The sequence below is a fragment of the Opisthorchis viverrini genome, assembly GCF_000715545.1.
Source record: "Opisthorchis viverrini unplaced genomic scaffold opera_v5_345, whole genome shotgun sequence".
In the NCBI taxonomy this organism is placed as follows: Eukaryota; Metazoa; Platyhelminthes; class Trematoda; order Opisthorchiida; family Opisthorchiidae; genus Opisthorchis; species Opisthorchis viverrini.
In genome coordinates, this window is record NW_008752001.1 from 127,372 (window position 1) to 146,612 (window position 19,241).

The window sequence follows — 19,241 nt, forward strand, 5'->3', positions numbered from 1 at the left end:
CCGAACTCAATTACCTTTCTCGTTTAGTCCATCAGGGATACGTCATAGCTATCGAAAATTCGATTCCAGTGTGCGAATATTGAGCTCCCTGAATCACCAAAAGGTACAGGAGTGATTTTGGAGAGGGCTGTCGCTGTACGAATCCATAAATGTCATCTAATGAACGGGATCAAAGGGCCAGTGAATTTTCACTCACTTATATTATCATCTCGGCGGTATCTATTGTCCCGATCTATGAACTGAACTGACCGCGCCCGATACGGTTTTCGCCCTATGGGGCGCAACTTATGAAATGTCAGAAGTTGGTGAGTTTGCTACCCGAATTAGACGTTAATAGACAGAATAATAACTCGTTGGCTCACATTTTTTGGTCCTTCACATAATATCTTCACCAACAATTTAGGAGTCTGGTCTCTCATGGGGCATGAGCAGCCTGAGTTAATTGGCTGCAAGGAGTACGCAAATAAGCGGTCTACAAGCGAACATTTAGTAACGAACCCGATTCGTTAGAGCAGAGACTTAAACGTACCAGCTTAGGGCTTCTAGCGGCAAGTAGTGTGTATACCCAACCACCAACTACCGAATTAAGATTTGTTTTCTGGTCTATGCGATTGTTCAACTTTATCATTGATGAATTAATGAGACGAACTCTAGAAGGTCTTAAAAACACTGGTATTCAGATTGTTGCTGGTGGGAGCCTTATCTATCTTTGAAGACCGAAGTGAAGCACGTGCCATAGTGAATAGACTGACCACCATCATACAATTTTTTGGCATTCGCCTTGCAACTTCAAAGCGCAAAGTCATGCTTCAGAACGTGCAGCCTCTGAATATATCCCTTACAATTCAAGAAGAATCACTAGAGATTGTGGAAAACTTAATATATTTCGTTATTTGTAGTAGCCCTGACGGAAATATGTCTGATGAAGTCGGCACAAGAATCTCAAAGGTCGAATCGTATTTGCTAATTCCTGTCACTTGTGGTGTCAGAAAGGCCCGTCACTAGAACTTAGGGGTCGCGTTTACCAGGCTACAGTAAGGGCTATGTTATATGAGTGGGAAAATTGTCCTCTGCGGACAGACGATGTGAGGCGTCTTCAGGTTTTTGACCACTAATGTCCCAAGCGTTGCTGGTTTCAGATGGCTTCAGCTTGTTACTAACGATGTGAGTAGAAAATGGGTATTTGGCTGTGTTGTAGGCACTTCAATCGGGTAAAATATCCAGCATCTCCGATTACAATGGTTCGGCCATCTACTACACAGACCCAAGTAGCACCTAACGAGACGAGTGTTCTTCTCCATGCCTCCTTTAGAATGGTGCAAATCGTGGGGTGGACAACGTATTACTTGGCAGAGGGGCGTGAAAGAGATCACGGAGAGTTCGGGCGTTGTTCATGTTGTACGGCTTTCAGGATGTGGTCTCCGTGACCTTGCCTGTTCTTGGACGGAGACATTGTAAGAAATGGCGGATAATCGATGTCAGTGGCGTTCGTGCTGTCAAATTTTCTTCCAGATTGATTGGGCGCTTGTAGGTGTGGGCACCTCAGAATGCTTGACATGAGCCAGCCCATCCCTCGCCCACTCTTCTTCTCTTCACTCCAGAACTTGAAGTATAATAAGTCAAACATTATGTTTGTACGGCAGTGGAGCATCAGTATCAACACTGGTGTCGCTGTCTTTGGTGATGATGATGGTGCGATTGCTGAAGGGTGGTTCGTGGAGGACATGACGTGACATGCGAACGTGAAATGAAAGTAACTGCTGTAAGTGAGTGTTGTAGGACCTTTTGAGACCTGGCTGAGACCCATGTTATCCTGCCTGCAGACGGTTGGAAATCCCACAGGATATTGAATGAAGCGGATTCTAGTGCTGCGCATACTGTCGCTTTCAGGCCAAAGCCTCTAGTTAAAGTTCTCTGGTCGTTGTTCGCTAGGCTTACGTCGCCTGTGTTTCGCAAAGAACGCTGGGTCTATCCCGTCTATGACACTTCATTCTGTTATGGTACTGAATTTTTTTTAATTTTAATGCTATCTCCGTGGTGGTCAGGCTTCTGTTACCGTTTGTAAGGTTTTGGTCAGGGACTACGCAAAAACATACGCAGGTAAAGACCATGGATTGCGTACGAAATTCCCTTGCCTTCCGACTGTTATAGACTTTATGGCTCCCGTCAAATACCGCTCAATATACTGGATGTGCGAGCGCTGCTCAGAGTGACATGACCAGGGAAGCTAACAACTATTCCTTGATGATCCGACATAGGAAGGCAGGTTGGGAGCACCTATTTTGTGTGGGTTTCTTGCCTTTCAGTGAATTGATCCGAAACACGTGAGCGGCTCTTTTCAGTCGTCTACGATTGGGCATAAATTCTGGTGAATGTCCCGTGACCTGTCAGAGTACCGTTTCTTTTTCGGCGCCGGGTGATTCGTGTACGGAAGGGATCAAAATAATAAAAATCATTAATCTGTAACACCTTTTCCCCGACCTAAAGCTGTCACCTTGTCGTGGTGGTCAGGCTTCTGTTCTGCAATGATCCTACCGGCTGTACTGTTTGTAACTCAGTTCCTAGTGATCCAGCCATGCCAGGAAGGCCAACTGAGAGCAGTCCGACGAATAGCAGCGAGTCTCCGTATTGCGAGTAATCGTATTACGGAGCCGTCTGGAGGTAAAATCGTGCTGTTCTCTGCGGTAGAAGTGTGAAGGCAGTAAAGCGTTTCCCCCAGGCGACCAGCATGTCCCTATTTATGGAAGCAGCGACACTGCCTTCCGCCGAGGAAGTATGGGTTAGAAAAGGTTGGCCTCAAAAAATCGCACAATCCGATCGCCCAACGGTTGACCGTGACCGCCGGCGCATTAGTAAATACGGTCGAGATACTTTTAAAACCAAAGAGCCGGGTGCTGTTCAAAGGGTACCTGGTGTGCGCAGGCGCATCAGGAGTGAGACAGTAATGCCCTTCTCCTTGTGTCCTCGGGCCAGACTGGCTCCCTACAGCCAAGCAGGTCATACTATTGACTGCGGGAATGGTCACCAAGAAAACCCCCAACAACCGCTTTCCCGTGGTCCGGACTTTTGAGTCAGAGGCTAGGGGCAGGTCCCTCGAACATAACCCTACATCCTCCCACTGTCTTGTATGTCAGGCTTTTGAGTCAAAGGCTCTAAGTGGGGTACTTCAACTAAATCCCCTTCTTCGGCCTGGGCAACCGGAAAGTATATTTGCCCTTGCAGCTCTTCGTTCAATGGCCTTCCTCCTCATCCCCCCAACCCATCGTACAGTGCAGTGCAATGAACCCATCTGCCAATCCCCTAACCACTGTTCTGTGTCTCAATCTTTGCCCAGAAAAGTAAATAAAAATAACGACCTAGTAACCTCAAAAGATCTGATCCACGTTGCAGCCTTCAATGTGCGTACTCTACGTCAAATTGGGCAACAATCATCCCTTGCTGAAGCCTTACTTTCCCTCCCTATCGATGTATGTTGTGTCTCTGAAACACACATACAAGACCCCACTTCCGTCATGCTCCTCAAGCCGCTTAGGACGAGCCCATATGTTCCGCATTTCACTCTTCGGGGATCCGGTGATCCTGACGCAATGGCTCGTGGTATCTACGGTGTGGGAGTTTCTCTCAGCCTCAATGCTGAGAGTACCGTACTGGACTGAATCTCACTAAACAGTCGCCTTTGCGCTGTGCAGTTGTCTTGCTCAATTAAGGTTAACGCAGTTTGATGCTGTAAATGATGAGCAAGAAAGTCATGTGAAAACCATTGTGGTATCACCCTGGTGTCCGTCGCACTTAAATTGCCCCGTAGCATTATTTTGCGCAGATTGATGGACTATCGGGGGAGACAGATTCAAGAGGATCAAGCTGAGTTTCGCCCTGGTCGAGAGTGCATCGACCACATTTTTATCTTGAGAAATATTCTTAAACAGCGCCACTCTTTCAGACACCACTCCCACGTTGGTCGTTCTTCTGGATTTAAAAGCTGCCTTTGATTCTGTCGATCGTCAGTAACTTTGGCAGTGTCTGGCGAGCAAAGGTGTCTCAAATTTCTCTCCCTTATGAGGACACTGTATGCGAACTCCTGTGCGTGCGTGCGAGTATACGGGAGCTCTCGTCTGAGTTCACCACGTCCAGTGATGTAATACAAGGCTGTGTTCTTTCCCCTTTCCTCTTTAACTTTGTTATTGATATGCTGCTTGAAATTGCTCTGACCGCCTGTGAAACATCGGGAGTCGAAATGTTCCCGGGACGTTCCCTCACAGACGTCAAGTATGCAGACGATATTGGTTCAAATCCTTCCCAAATGTAGTGCAGCTTCTGCCAACCTCCGACACTTACGGTGCCGACATGACGTGAGCTTGTGTGTCAGGGGAAGAGTTTAACTGTTGTGGTGCGATTCATACTGTTTTATGGATAAGAGAAGTGGCTCCTACGCACAGAGGACATACGGAATATGTCAGTTTTTGATCATCGTCGTCTCCGCAGCATTGGTCAGTCTGGTGGAATGCTGAGGTACGCCAGGTGGCCTTAGAAAGAAGGAACCCTCCCGCGATAAATGAACTACTCATGCTTCATTGGTTACGCTGGTTAGGACATATATTTTGCATGCCAGAAGACCGTCTGCCTCAAAGATCTCCTTTCTCCAAGCCCTGTGCTGAGTGAAAGCGACCGAGAGGTGGACAGTGTATGACCTGTCAACGAGGTACGAAAACGCTAACCAGTAAGTTTAGTCGAGTGGGTAACTGCCGCCTTCCTGAATGGGGACCTCGGAACTCAAATCCTCAGTAGTTGGTGACATTGGCAGTGATGGCCCAATCGCGCAGTCAGTGGCGCTCATGCATCCAAGCTATCACCTTCACTGCGATAGCTACCCAATTTCTGGACAAACGGAACATGCCTTCGCTCCCAAGGCTTGGTTGTATGTTCCACTTTCCCGATCGGAACTGTAGCAGCTGGAACCAATGTGACTATGGCACATGGTTCATAGCTGATGAATTGAAGTGTAACACCTTTTCGGTGTCCGGCTGCCATTTCACCCGAAGTAAGCACGAGGTCGAAGATATTGCCAGGTTGCCCGAGCCTACACAGGAGCAGTCGAAATGCCGACCACAGACTCTCCAGTTAGTAAGTTCACCACAGCCATTTACAGCACAAATTAATCCGTAAAAATATATATTTTGAGTGGACGATTGGCGCGCACGAAGTCTTCAGACGTGTTCAGATGCAGTTGCTAGGATAACAACCCACCTTCATGCCGCCCAATGCAGGAGAGATGTTTACCCTTGCAAGACGCCAGTACTTGGGGTATTGGTACAGTTCAGGAAGAAACATTGAGGACCCTTGAAGAGTGGAGGCCATATCTGCTTTGGCAGAAGCTTCGGATTGATACTGACCTAGCCCCCCAAGTCAGGACCGACAAAGACCCCTAAAAAAGGTTTGCAGGCTTCACGCTCCGCCTACAATCCAACACGCCGCGTAATGGAAATTACCTAGTCGAATGACTTTCGACACCAGATATTAGAGGCGAAGAAGGCCTAGAGATCATGGTCGGCCCCAGAAGCCTCATCATTCAACAGGTCGCCGAGATGCTGGTGCGATAGGACGTCATACCAAGTGTAGGGAGGCCAGCCGTCCCTAATAACTGTTCATCACACCATCGGACGGATGTGTCACGTGCAGGACAGGGGCCAAACGAAGGCATGCACTGATTGGTCAGAATGTCTGCCAATCCAACTCAAGCACCTTTGACTCGACGCTTATCGCCCTCTCACGGAGATTCTGGCATGACCTTGTAGAACACTTTGTGACTAACCTATAAATACAGTTGTAATAATTTCCTTTTTTCTCCATAAAGGGCTGTGTAGTGTTACCGTGCCTTTTGGTATACCATAGTGGGCGGAGCAGGAAGCCAAGGGACCGATACGGAGTTGCACTACCGTTTAGCAATACACAACACCGAGGAAGACCGCAGCAACCCTATTAGGTGGGAGGGCTATTGGTGACATGGGGAAACAAAAACCAGGGATACACAGAGACCACTTCGGCAAACGAAGTCTAAGTGGAGCCGGGGGTCTCACGATTCGGATGTTGCATTCCCAATGTTATTCCGTTGCTTGGGAAGAAAGCTGATTTTCGAATGCCACGAGATGGCACATACAGAAAGGTTCGAAACCTACAACTTGCTTCGGGGGAGGGTCTACTGATCAGGGATGAGAACTGATGTAATGGACCTGTAGGACCTGGAGGTGACCTGTAAGTGGTTCAAGCTGATGAAGAAGGATACGGCAGGAGAAAATTACCTGAAACCTATCACTGTATCAGAACACGAACAGCTATGGTCCATTTATGTCGGGCGGCCCGTTGTAGTGACGTTTATTGGCAATTACTACGTTGTGTTGACGACAACACCTTCCACAGTGGGTCAAAACCGCAGTTGTACCAAATCACCGAGTGATCACGATCAGCAGAATGGTGGCGCATCACATTGCGTAGGGCACAAAATGTAGTCTTATCGAACGAATGTCATGTTACGAGGAGTTGCTTGCAGGAAGGCAGTAAGCTGCTTATCTCAAGCAACCAGCATATCCACACTTGTTGCCCTCCCCCAAGAAAGACGATAGGCTAGAAAGTTTCGTCCTATGGCTGTGAGAATAGTCCTTTTCGAGCAACGTAACTGTGGCATCTTCAGGTGTTCGACAACCGTTGTCTTACAAACGTAGCTCGGGTAGGTAGATGTCGGTGGATCCACAACGAAAAAATTAGAAACCGAGTGTTCGGTTGTGCAACGGGGGCTTTCGTTGAAGAATGTGTCCATCACCAGAAGCTATGTTGGTTAGGCCGTGTATTGCGTATGCTGAACCATCGTTTGCCGAGAAAGTACTGTTTTTTGTGCCCAATTTAGAGTGGCGGAAGTGGAGAGGTGGCCAACCCTTGACCTGATAGAGGGATATGGAAGGGATTACGAAAAGTCTGGGTACTGCCGGTGCGACTCATCTTCTGGGATGGGAACCGCGTGATCCCTAATAAAAAATCAAAATCGTTTAGCTATAAGATCCTTTCTGTGCCTAGCTGCCATGCCACTCAAAGTAAGCACGGGGGATGACATACTGCCAGGTTGCCCAAGCCTAGACAGAGAATCCCTACTAATCCTTCTTGGATATGCCGCAAGTTATGGCTGATAATCGACGTCGGTTGCGTCCTTATTCTCACTCTCCCTCCAGATTTTCTGAATGAGTGTTTGGAGGTGTAGACAACCCGGAATAATTGTTGGGCTAGCACTAAGTCCCTTTCCCCTCCACTTTTATTCCTTTTTTTTAAAACACGGCTTTCAAATGAACCGAAAAGCCATTTTCCTGTTACATCGTTCCGAATTCACCTATTTCAGCCGATTCTGCTGGTCATTGTGAGGTGTTGGTGGTCGAATTCGATGTAGTGGTTATAATATGAAACTACTGACCGTAATGTTAATGGTTCGTGGTTCGAACTCAACATCAGCATCTCGACTGCTCCTGTCTAGGCCTGAGCTCTCGTGCTCACTTCGGCTGACACAGTAACTAGGTAACGAAGGGGTTTTTCAATTAAATGACGACGACGATCGGTGGTCACTAACCTGAAGATGTCTTAGATTTTCCACATGAAGTGGCTAAGTTTCGCAGTTGTACACCAATACAGCCCGAATTGTAGTTTTACGGCAGTGAAGCATCAGTGGCAACACTGGTGTTGCTGTCCTTGATGATGATGATGATGATGAATGATATGATGATGAAGATGATGATGAATTGTAGTCTGATTCGTGCATCCTTCGGTACCCAGTGACATGGCTTTGATGCCACAAGGGGTGCCCAACTGCACGAGGGCTTGGATGCCGACAGGTTGCCCAAGCTTAGACGGGGGAAGTCGAGAAGCAGAGGTCCGATTCGAACCACAAAACTTCCGGTCAGTATCGATCTGCGATATCTCAATAACTCTCTACAGTGAACCAATAATATACTGGTAATGAGCACGTGGATGAAGCAAATCCCTCAAATGCCAAATAGTGAGAAGCCTAAGGAACGACCCAGTGCTCTGGTAGACATCGAAAGCTCGGGATGTGGACAAGACTTTTGCTACCGAATACAGCCGTACCCGATACCAACTGATACGATTGACTGGCCCTAGGAAAGCAACGGTTAGTGAAAAAGTCGGCTCACTGAGTCACTTGCAAAATCGTCGACTGGAAAGATGGGTCGAACAATTAGAGCATTTTAGCTGGCATTCTGCCCCTCCCCCCCAGAGATGATGCATACGCGTGAGGGGAGTGCAAACCTTAACCACGTGTTGGAAGAAGAAATAATGTGCGAGATATCCGTACTGAAATTGAGAAGTCACCAGGACCGGACGGTCTGTATCCAGCTGTGTTCAATGAAGGCGGAGAATCCCTGATGACCCATCTCACAAAGCTGATCGGTGCGATATGTAGCGAAGAGAAAGTTCTTGCAGAATGTGGCATGTCGACAGTTATTCCTATCTTCAAAAAAAGAGCGCGTGAAAATCACCGCGGTATCAGCCTGGTAGTTGTAGCTTTGAAGGTGCTCCCTTCAAACACACAGGGGGGAGACAGATCCGTGAAAAACAATCTGGGCTCCGTCCTGCAAGATGATGCAACCTTCGACAGATTCAGGAAGCGAAGGTGTTCCCCATAAGTTCTTAATCCTCCTTAAGGCGCTTATGCCAGCTCTCGCGACGTGTGAATGTCTACGAGAAGCTCACACCTGAGTTCACCACATCAAGTGGTGCCAGGCGAGGCTGTCTTTCACCTTTCCTCCTCAACTTCATCACCGATGCAATTAAATAAGACTCATTATCAGTCTCTGATTCCTGTGGGGTCGAAGTGATTCTGGAGCGTCCACCCACAGACATAGAGTACGTAGGTAGAGTACACAGCTCTTCTTGGGTCTTGCGCCGTGCAAGCTATCCTAAATTATCTAAATAATTCTGCTTCACGGTTTTGTATGTACCTCACACCTATACAGTTCAAAGTGCCACTGCAATACTGGGTAGGCTCGAACCCTAACCTCATGTTTGCGGGTGAGGTGATTGAGGTAATGGACAAACCTGTCTACCTGGGCAGCAGCATCAGTACCAGCAGTATATGGCAAATGCTGTAACCAAGGGACGCCTATTCACGTACGCTTAACTTCATCTACTACAACAAGTTTCTTGCCCAATTATAGTTGTACGGTGGTGAAACACCGATGTCAACTCTATGGTTTCCGTCCATAATTGATAAGTGGATGGATAGAATTAGTAACAGCGAAGTACACTCATTTGCATGCCGATTTCGTCTTGACGGGAGACTCGCCTGGAACATAGCTGAATCTCTCGTTTATGTTTTTAGGAGTTTTCAGCAACCTTCTAGAGAAGTAGTAACATCTGTCAGCGTAATTGTTGCTGACTCGTGTGATGTGATAAGATGGTTCCACGTGTGTGATATGTTATTGTATTTGCAGCTCTGCGCAGACTCAATCTTCTTTCCTAAATTGGACACAGTATACAGTTTAGAAGCTAAGCTAATGGACTGCCGAGTCTTCAATTCTTCGGCGGCAAAATCAACATTGTAACCGATCGCGTGGGAGGATTTTCTCAAATTTGTTATCAGCTTTGCAGTGTGCCTGATCGACTTTAGTAGGCAAAATTGGACATATCGTAGCAGTGTTGTCGAACCGCTTCATTAGAGATCCGATCGGCTCAATCTATTCTAGTTCCAATCTTTAAGCACCGACGATCATGTACCACTAGTTCTCTCACATGACTGGACCATAGTGTCTGGGCTTTGAATACACGAAGTTGTACATTGCGCTCATCTATTTGGGACCCGAGATCCGCGGTCCATTCCAGATGTACACTGCATATTTTCTATTCTGAGTATCTTATTTCCAAAACTAGTTTGATTAGGCGCAATACGCCAAAGAACATGATAAATGAGAGATTCAGCTGGGTTCCAGGTGAGCCTGCTGTCAGGACGAAACTGATATGCAAATCAGTGTATTTGTCGGAACTCCAGTTGGCTTGTTTTCACTGGCTTTCAAATAAATCATGTTTGTACAGCAGTGCGACATCGATGTTGAACACTGATGTCATGCTGTCGATGATGATGATAATGATGAAAGCCCACGTCATTCAGCAATCGCGTCTAGGGTTTATGTGGCTATCGCTAACGAAACTTTTATCAAGGGTAGTTTTCTCACGTGTCTAAGTGTGAAACAAATTTAGATCACGAGCTTACTCTGTTTCAGGTTCGACCGGAAATTCTGGCCCTGGTCCTCCTGCACAGTTCAATTCACTCAATTCTCCAACAAAGCTATCCATTCCAAGCGGTTCTCGACCTCTCCTACGTGACAATGGATCACGGCGAGGAAAGAAAATCGGTCACCGACGCGTCACGGAAGAAGGAACTGTTACATATAAAAAGGTTTGTCTACGATTAGCTAGTATGATTATGTTTCTTAACAAATACCGGCATCTTAGTCATCTGACGGTGGGAATCGTGTTGAAGTGAACACAGCTCTGTATTGCTCGACCGGGGTACTCTCAGACTGCCCAGGTCAGAGGGTACATGTGACCCGGATGAAGGAGCTTTTGTTCGAGACAATTTACTAATGCACACCGCCAGGTTAATCATGACTTCCATGTAATCCCATTCGCGCTCTTCAGCTGTAGGCTGATTACATAGGGGCTAAATGCCCCTACTAACGTCTGACTTTGATGGCTCGCAGTCACCAGGATTCAGTCGACTTTCTGGGAGAACGGATCACTAACACAACTCAACACCAGGCAGAAGAGTTTTATCTTAATGAAAACACTGTCATCTTGAGGGTTTAAGGGTTATCTGTATGTAATAACAATATTTTCCTTAGTTTAGTTCTCGGTTTGAACTTCCCAAGCTAAGGTTCCGGTCAAAACAACTCCCAAAGGTGCATAACGCCTAAAGCCGAGCCCAGAACACTTGTACAGCGCGTCGTATACGGTGTAACCAGAGACAACCTGGAATTTCTGAAGCCCTCTGGGTGCGCCATTGGCACACGGTATTCGGCCAATACTGGGCCGTGGTTGACTGTCGGGTCCAGGCTTTCGACCAATCAAAGCTCGGCTTGATGCCGGACTGGCTTGCGGCCCTAACTTTTGACCAATTTTGTGCGGGATAGGTTTCTCATTGTACCCGGTATCCGTAAGGAATTCGGAAGGAGAGGGACACTGTTTCTGTGCACGACCGTGCATAGTTGGTACTCTATTTATTCAAAGGGAACGTAACTGAAATGGAGAAACTTGCCTCAATATATTTCAAGCCGCTTCGTTTTTATTACAAATCTGATTGCGGACTGAACTGATGGTCACAAGGGGGCGAGATGACTCAAGTGGTTAGAGCGCGAATTTACTGACCGGAATGTCCGTGGTTCGAATCTGACCTCTGCATCTCGACTTCCCCTGTCTAGGCTTGGGCAACCTGGTAGTATCACAACCCCCGTGCAACCTTCGGGTGGCATGGCAGCTAGGCACCGAAAGGGCGCTACAGCTGAACGATTGATGGTCACAGGATGTGTTAACGATGGCTAGTCTAGTCGATTTGTCTGTTAGTATCTTGATGAAACTGTCGATTGCTCACATTAGTTACCCATCGCGTTGAAATCATGACACGTCTTCCAGAGAATCTAGTGATCTCTGGGACGGCATGATCCGTTTAACGAAGCGGTATTTCCAAACTTTCCCAGTAATTAGATGGTTTCTCAGCGAATCTGTTCGGTAGTCCACCGGCAGGTTCCAAAATGGCTGGAAAACTCCACACGTTTTTATCTAAGGCTTCAAGTTTGCCGCGTCACTTTTTACGCCAGTGTGCAGTACATAAAGCAACCATGAGGTAGGGTGATGCTCCTGTGTTCGATTTTTTATCTTACGGAACTCTGCATATCGTTTACTTTGAAGTTAACATTCGCTACTTTGCCAGCGTTTATCATAACTTCGAGTACATAAATTCGAGTACATTTGGATAGTCAAACATTCTGTTGTTTTTCACAGTCCATAACTGAGTGATGGCTATCCGTAAATTCGACACGTTGTGCTGTAAACCACATTCTAAGTATAACTTACAATCAAGTACGATTTTGTTAAAAAAAACTGTTGTTGTGCATGTACCGTTGTGCCGATTTTCCCATCGACTCTGAGGCCCGTTTTTTACCGTTAATGGATGATAGATGCAGTCGTTCATCACCTGACTCGCTATTTGGTTGCTAATATTTTCGAATCTAAGCCCACTGCTTTATCCGGTCAAATCCGAGAATTGGGACATCTGCATACTTTTCGAAACTAAAAATTACGCTGAGTTGACTTATTATGACCTCGAGAATCTGGGGTTTTACGAAATGTGGTCGAATAATCCCCTTGACATTCAAAAAGCGCCCCTTGAAAATACAGTATACCTTCAGATTACGAAGGGCCTGTACGACCCTTCTAAACGCAGAAGCCTTCGAAATAACTCCACCACATTTCTTGGGCGAGGGGTTCAACAGAAATATCACTGGTTCAAAGCAAACTGGCAGTTACTGAGATGCCCGTCGGGATCTTGAAGTAAGGGTTCCAAACACGTGTACCATCGATGAAAAGACAAATATGAGCAATCTACCGCTTGTTAGATGCGTACTTTATCAACTGAACTCCTGGGGATGCTATCTCAGCTGGTGATTTGATTCCAACCCTATTTGCCTCGCTTTCGTTTGAACAGCTCATTCCAATAATGGCCAAATCCATGGACAACTCCTACCACTGACCACCAGCAAGATGACCTTTGTTTGGCCCAATCTGACTAAAGGTAGATCTACGCTGTCAACGGTAACATATCTGAAATTCAGAGTGACAGATACCTTTCCCATTGGGCAGATGCGAGTTTTAGAGGACTGGAAGACCCTAGTTACCGAAACAGAAAATAACTCAAACCTTAAGGCGGGTATAAACGGACCAACCGAGATTAACTGGACTTCTCAACTGTTGACGAAGGGAATTGGAGACGTTTGGCGGGGAGTGAAAACGCTGTGTCGGATTGATATTGAGATCGTTGTTCAATGTAGAAATGAATTATTTCCCATTGTCCCACAACCGAAGTGAAGCGAAACATTAGGATTGGTTTAACGAATGACACTGGATGTTACCGCCATCTACCTAGCTGTTATACCACCCGAAGGAAGCACGAGGGCTGGGAAACTGCCAGGTTGCCAAAGCCTAAGCCAAACTAGTTAGGATGTAGAGATCGGGTTCGAACCACGGATCATTCGGTCAGTAAGTTCGGGCTCTAACCACTGAGCCGTCTCGCCCCGTCGTGGATACAGGAGGTGACGTGCGATAATAGATCGTTCACCGGATCATTCGGCAGTAAGTTCGGGCTCTAACCACTGAGCCGTCTCGCCCCGTCGTGGATACAGGAGGTGACGTGCGATAATAGATCGTTCACCGAAGGAGGTGCGGTGTACTTCCTCTATATATCTAGGACAGCTACTTGCGTTTCGTCAAGAGTCCAAGGAGGAAGATCAAATGAATGGCACCTAAACCGTGATTTCACCTATCTAATGGTGGTTTCTGAACCCAAGCTAGTGCCCACCCAAGCAAATGTGTTCTTCAAGTTTGTAGAGGAGTTTTTTCATCGAAATCCATTTAACAGGTGTCGACAAAATGAAGGTAATGGTAATGGGCCTGTGGTTGTTGGGGTCAGTGCAAATGACTGGATGGGGAAATTTATTTTCTCAGCATGAATGAAAAGCACCAGTGAGTGGGGTTGGACATCAGCAGAGCTCGGGCTCGGGGATGGTCAGCTCCCTTCGTGGTATTACACTTCAGTTATTACACCCGGCAACGTATTCTGCGGGCGGGTGGTGGGACAAAGTGCATGACATCAGCAGAAGCTCGGGCTCGGGGATGGTCAGCTCCCTTCGTGGTATTACACTTCAGTTATTACATCCGGCAACGTATTCTGCGGGCGGGTGGTGGGACAAAGTGCATCCACGAATACTTACACAATGTGTTTTTCGTGGTCACCCACAGACACACATGGTTAGACTGTTTGGTAGCGATTGTTTCAAGGGTTTGAGAAATGGGGGGTAAATTGGTTCATCAGAGAACGGCTTCGTAAACTTTTCAGTGAAAAAAACGGAGGTTCCTTCGAAAGACAGGGATAATGGCTGAATAAAAAAATAGAATAGTTCAGCTGTAGCATCCTTTCGGTGCCTAGCTGCCATGCCACACGAAGGAGGCAAGAGGGCTGGGATACTGCCAGGTCGCCCAGGCCTAGACAGGGGAAGACGAGAGGCAGAGGTCGGGTTTGAACCACAGACCTTCCAGTCAGTAAATTCGCGCTCTTACCACTTGGTCCTTCTCGCCCCCTAACGCATGTCTCCCCAGTTAGCCAGGATGTCGCCAGAGGAGCGGAAGCCTAGGGTGGGGCAGAGAGAGGGAGAGAGCGAGTAGGCGGATTGATAAGACGATTATCAAAAGAATCATTGGGAAGGACGTTAGTGTCATGTGTTTGACCAAAGGTTGTGCAGTTAAAGTTTTGAGCAGTATCAGCGTACCATTCTCGAATTGAGATTTGAATGCTGAGGAACTAGATTCGGTGATTCGGCTCCAGTACCTCTATCGGGTGTACCTGATCGGTGTCTAGTAATTGGTACTAGGTGTCGGTCCGTCGCATCTTCTGTGAGACGCCCAAGACGGAGTTGACCAGCTTTTTAAAGGTATTTCGCATTTCCAAACTGGAGTGATCAGGTTTCATGACAGTGCTGTAAGATGGTTCTTGTGGTCGCTTTTGATGCCCTGAGTTCTTGAGACAGTTCTTTCATGATATCAAAAATAACACAAGTTGATGAGTGTCCATTGAGTTTGAGTTTATCTCGCAAAATTATAGTCAGTACTCATACAACTTCCAGGATGCGTTGATCAAGATACCTAACCTCGAAGTTCAATGGAATTCCGAAAGGATTGGGAATCTTACACTCAGTATACGAATCTCACCCTAAAACAAGAGACCACTTCGAATATGGTCTCCAGTACTAAGTGAGCGAACTGCCAACTGTAAATGTTGATCCGAATGAGTTTCAGTGCGTGAATGACACGTTGGGCTTATGATCGAACGTACGAGGGGAAATAAGCCGCAGAGTCCCATATAGTTGGGTCATTGACGGAACTAAGTATTTAAAACGTTTCCTCTTGAGTGTTGGCAACCCTCGAGACGATCTCGCTCGATATTCGAAGTGAGTAGTTTCGATAATCTCTTATGTTCAGATGAGTGATGTATAAGTACTCTGAGTTACCCTATTTCCCTTTATGTGAACGTTTGATTCCGACAAACCGGGATTTCATCCCATCCTAGTTGCTAGTCAGCACCCAATGATTGTTCCGTTCCGAACTCCTAAAATGGGGTAGTTTGCTCTGTGTTCATGTATCAACAGAAGTGATTCGCAATCCAATAATGTGAATTACCATCCAACTCGACAGGAGCCTTATCCTTTCGGTGGATGGTTTGTATACCAAATGGTTTACCAGTTCATCTACAGAAAATTTTTTTTAGAGATTGTTCAGCTGTAGCACCCTTTCAGTGCCTAACTGCCATGCCACCCGAAGGTTGCAAGAAGGTTGGGATACTGCCAGGTCGCCCAAGCCTAGACAGGGGGAGTCGAGAGGCAGAGGTCGGGTCCGAACCACGGACCTTCCGGTCAGTAAATCTGCCCTCTAACGACTTGATCCATCTCACCCCCTAAGCCATACATATACAGATGTATGTTGCATATGCAGCGCCGTGCGGTGATAGATTTCATCCATAAGCAGTTACTTAGGAGGGACAAAGTAGTCTCCTTTCCTAAAGCAGATGCACCTGCGACAGTCATTCACAAGACTTGAACAAATTTGAGTGAATCCGGGTTTCCATAGACTCGCACCTATTTTCGACATCCTTTCATTTCTTTTCTTACCGGATCGGCCTACTATTCGGAGGCGCATTCCCCCTTGGCTTGTTCAGACCTGAGGTAGCCCTAGTCAATCTAATCGCGCGTGTTGGGGGGGGGTACGTAGTCAGTGGATGGTTCGATACTGGTGGAAGGATAATACATGCAAGCTACGATCATTGTTACATTAGTAATAAAGTACAGGCTTTGGTTGCTTGATAGTAGACCTCACTTGAGTAATCGGATCGATCGGTTCGTTTATGATAGCATTTCCATAAAACAGTGCGAATCAGTCGATTCATGAGTAGATCTTGAACACCGATACAACTCTAGTCTCTTATGAGGTGCATCCTCATCGGCACAACTTCGAATGGACAATGGTCCAGCTGGGTTTCTTTTCCATGCGAGTTCGTTATCTAGGTCACCCCACTATCCACTACGTAGTTTGCTAATGCTAAGAACTCGTGTTGTTGTTAGTTCATTTACAAACGCGTCAATTGAATACATCACATGCGTTGTTTTTCGCTTCCTCATTCGACGTTCGTTCTTCCATTGATTGTTTATTGATTCCAATCCTTGTGAGCTTACTGATCCGTAAACTTCCGGTTATGTACGGTATTTGGCATGGAAGAACGAGAATAGGGATTGATTGATAAACTTTGTCTGCATAGATAACGTGAGAAACTGGCTTGTATATGCTGGGTGCCAACGTCGAACACAGGTAACAGTGGCTGGGACAATCCAGATCGCATGAAATCGACAGGCAGATGGAGAGAATCATCGGGACAGGATAAAAATGTTGCCAGTACCACACTCAGATGGTACGAGATCCGGGAAGTCTTCACACACCGACTGTGGGGAGTTTGTTTTGCCACGTTATGGATGCATTTTAACGCACTATCAGTTAGGCTGAACTGCCTGTCTATTCACGACTGGCTAGTCTGACATGTGATCGGTTGAAAACTCCCCTGATGTTTGGATGTGGTTAAGGCCCGAACTCACTCACCGGAAAGTCCGTCGTTCGGACACAGCCGCGGCATCTGGACTGCTTCCGTCTGAGCTTGGGCAACTTGACAGTATCCCAGCCCTCGTATTTCTTCGGATAGCGTGGCAGCTGGATGCCGAAATGATGTTGCAGCTGAACGAGACCAGTTTACAGCGACTCTCTTGCCTCCAGCAGCACTCTTATCGTAAGCATAGTGGCCTGCTTTCAGGCAGTAATGAAACAGCTCATATTGTCCCCGTAGAACAGGCATCAAACACCTATCTGTGGCATTCTTTCCACACCGTGTTTGGGTTACGGCACTCCAATTTCCATACGACCAATGATAAATGCGCTGGTTTCGTTCGAATAGCGTTAACGAGATGTTGAGTCTGGTAGTACGTCGTCCAAATTGGTGAAGTTGGGATAGAATACAGGCACACGACGGTGGTATGAGTGAATCGAGTCGCAGCCACTTCAACTGGTGGTCGAAGTTGTGTCTTTGTATACCTGGCTTTTTCAAAGCACAACTTCTGTTACTACCTTGAAACCCCCAGTCGCTGTACGCCTTCAAACGCTGGTAAGTAACCGGCTCTTTTCAAAACAGTTCATTAGCCTTGATGATGTAAAGGAAAGAACATTCTAACGTATGACCTTGTACATAAATTTGAGCACCCGATTGTTGCGTTCCGTATAATACACAGGTTGCTTACTATCAAGGTTTCCAGCTATCCGATAGACTGCGGTAAACACCAGATTTCCGTTTTCTTAGGAGAGCGGATGAAGACCATTGCGGTAGATTTCAGAAGCGAACGAGTTAGGAATATTGCAGCTTGGCTGAAAAATCAACCGAATGCCAGTCATATATACAATCAAGGTGAATGATCTCATCAGAACGCGCCGGAACGTCGGTTTAATCAATAAAACGGTTGTGAGTGGCGCATTTGTAATGAGGTAGTCGGTTTGTGACTTTCCCCTACGGTTTTTACGTAGTCCCGGACCTGTTCGTTGGATTTTATTGATAAATCGTTTTTGGAACGACAGCGCTAGTAGAAGAGACTTGTTGTAAAGAGGTCATGTTTTTCCCCGTAGATTCTCTGGAAGAGACTGACATAAGTGTAATAAAAGCGTAGAAACTACACCGGTTTTTACCGTTGATAAAGTGTTGATAAATTCCTGAATGCGAGAACACAAAGTCAGATAGTTTCTCATTTTGTCGGAAAATCGGATGCCCATGTAATGGCCACTCCAGGCCGTTTTATATACCCAAGAGACATCTTTGACAAGCGAAATGACGATGGTACAAGTCGGTCACGTACTAGAATGTGACATATGTACAAGACATTTGTGTTCATTTTCGATAAATCGAACTGTCCCGTCAAACATTGACAAATTGTGTTTGGCGAACCTAGATAAAACGAATTGCTAGTGCTGCGACAGAGCGTGTGACATTTCCTAGCGGTTGACCTTCCAACAAGAAAACAGCTCCGTGTTGAGGGGGTAATTTGGTATCCCTTTCGAGATGTTGCTGTGTATCAAAATGGTTTCTTTATCGGGCGAATATCATTGGAACCAGTGAGTTGCATTCCACGGCTATGTGCGTTAAAAGGGCCTGGAGGTCGAAGGCGTTTTTTTCGTAATCGAAATTCGTCTATAACGAAATGATGCGGAAATCCTAGCCAGGTTCTCTTTTTTGCCCTTAGTGTAAAGACTTTTTTATGGTGACGAATTACCCTGTATTACCCGCAGTTTGATTTTTACGAATTTTTAATGGAACTTCAGTGGGTTACCCAACTCACTGACTTGAAGTAATTTATATATGATAAATAGATAATAATGAACTGGTAATGAAGATAGCGAAAAGGGCGAAACCGGTCGTGGGCTGTCGACGGATTTTCAGCAACCTTATGAGTAGTACATTACAAAGATATGGTAATGAAGATGTTTATCTCTTATGGCTGTTTTGGTTAGAAATCATTTGTTATGCTACCGGTTCGAATTAATCTAATCGTTTTTTGTCGCCATCACCCTATAGGATATATTGTTTTAATTCCTTCTAAATCGAAAAGTCCAATTGGACCATTCAGCCCTAACACACTTTCAGTGAGCAGTTGTCTTGCAGTTCGAAGAGGGTACGAGAGCTGAGAAGTCGCCAGCTTGATAAGTCCTAAATAGGAGTAATCCGAATACCTTCTGCTGCCTAACTCGTGCTTCAATCACTGGACTGTCTTCAGCTCATCCAATGTGGGGCTTTTGTTGCGGAAAGGTGTGCTGCGGTACTATAATTAGATAGGAAATAAAAG

At 46.3% G+C, this 19,241-nt stretch overlaps 1 protein-coding gene across 1 annotated transcript in view; it reads left to right on the plus strand.

The window, feature by feature from the left end:
* Positions 1-265: 265 nt before the first annotated feature.
* The window catches only part of T265_10197 (hypothetical protein), a gene marked incomplete at both ends in the record, with an annotated part of 85,534 nt that continues 66,558 nt past the window's right edge, over positions 266-19,241 (plus strand). Inside the window, 2 exons of the mRNA XM_009176497.1 lie at positions 266-305; positions 10,272-10,447. Of these exons, the coding sequence (XP_009174761.1) occupies positions 293-305; positions 10,272-10,447 (189 nt within the window). The remainder of the gene's footprint in view (positions 306-10,271; positions 10,448-19,241) is intronic.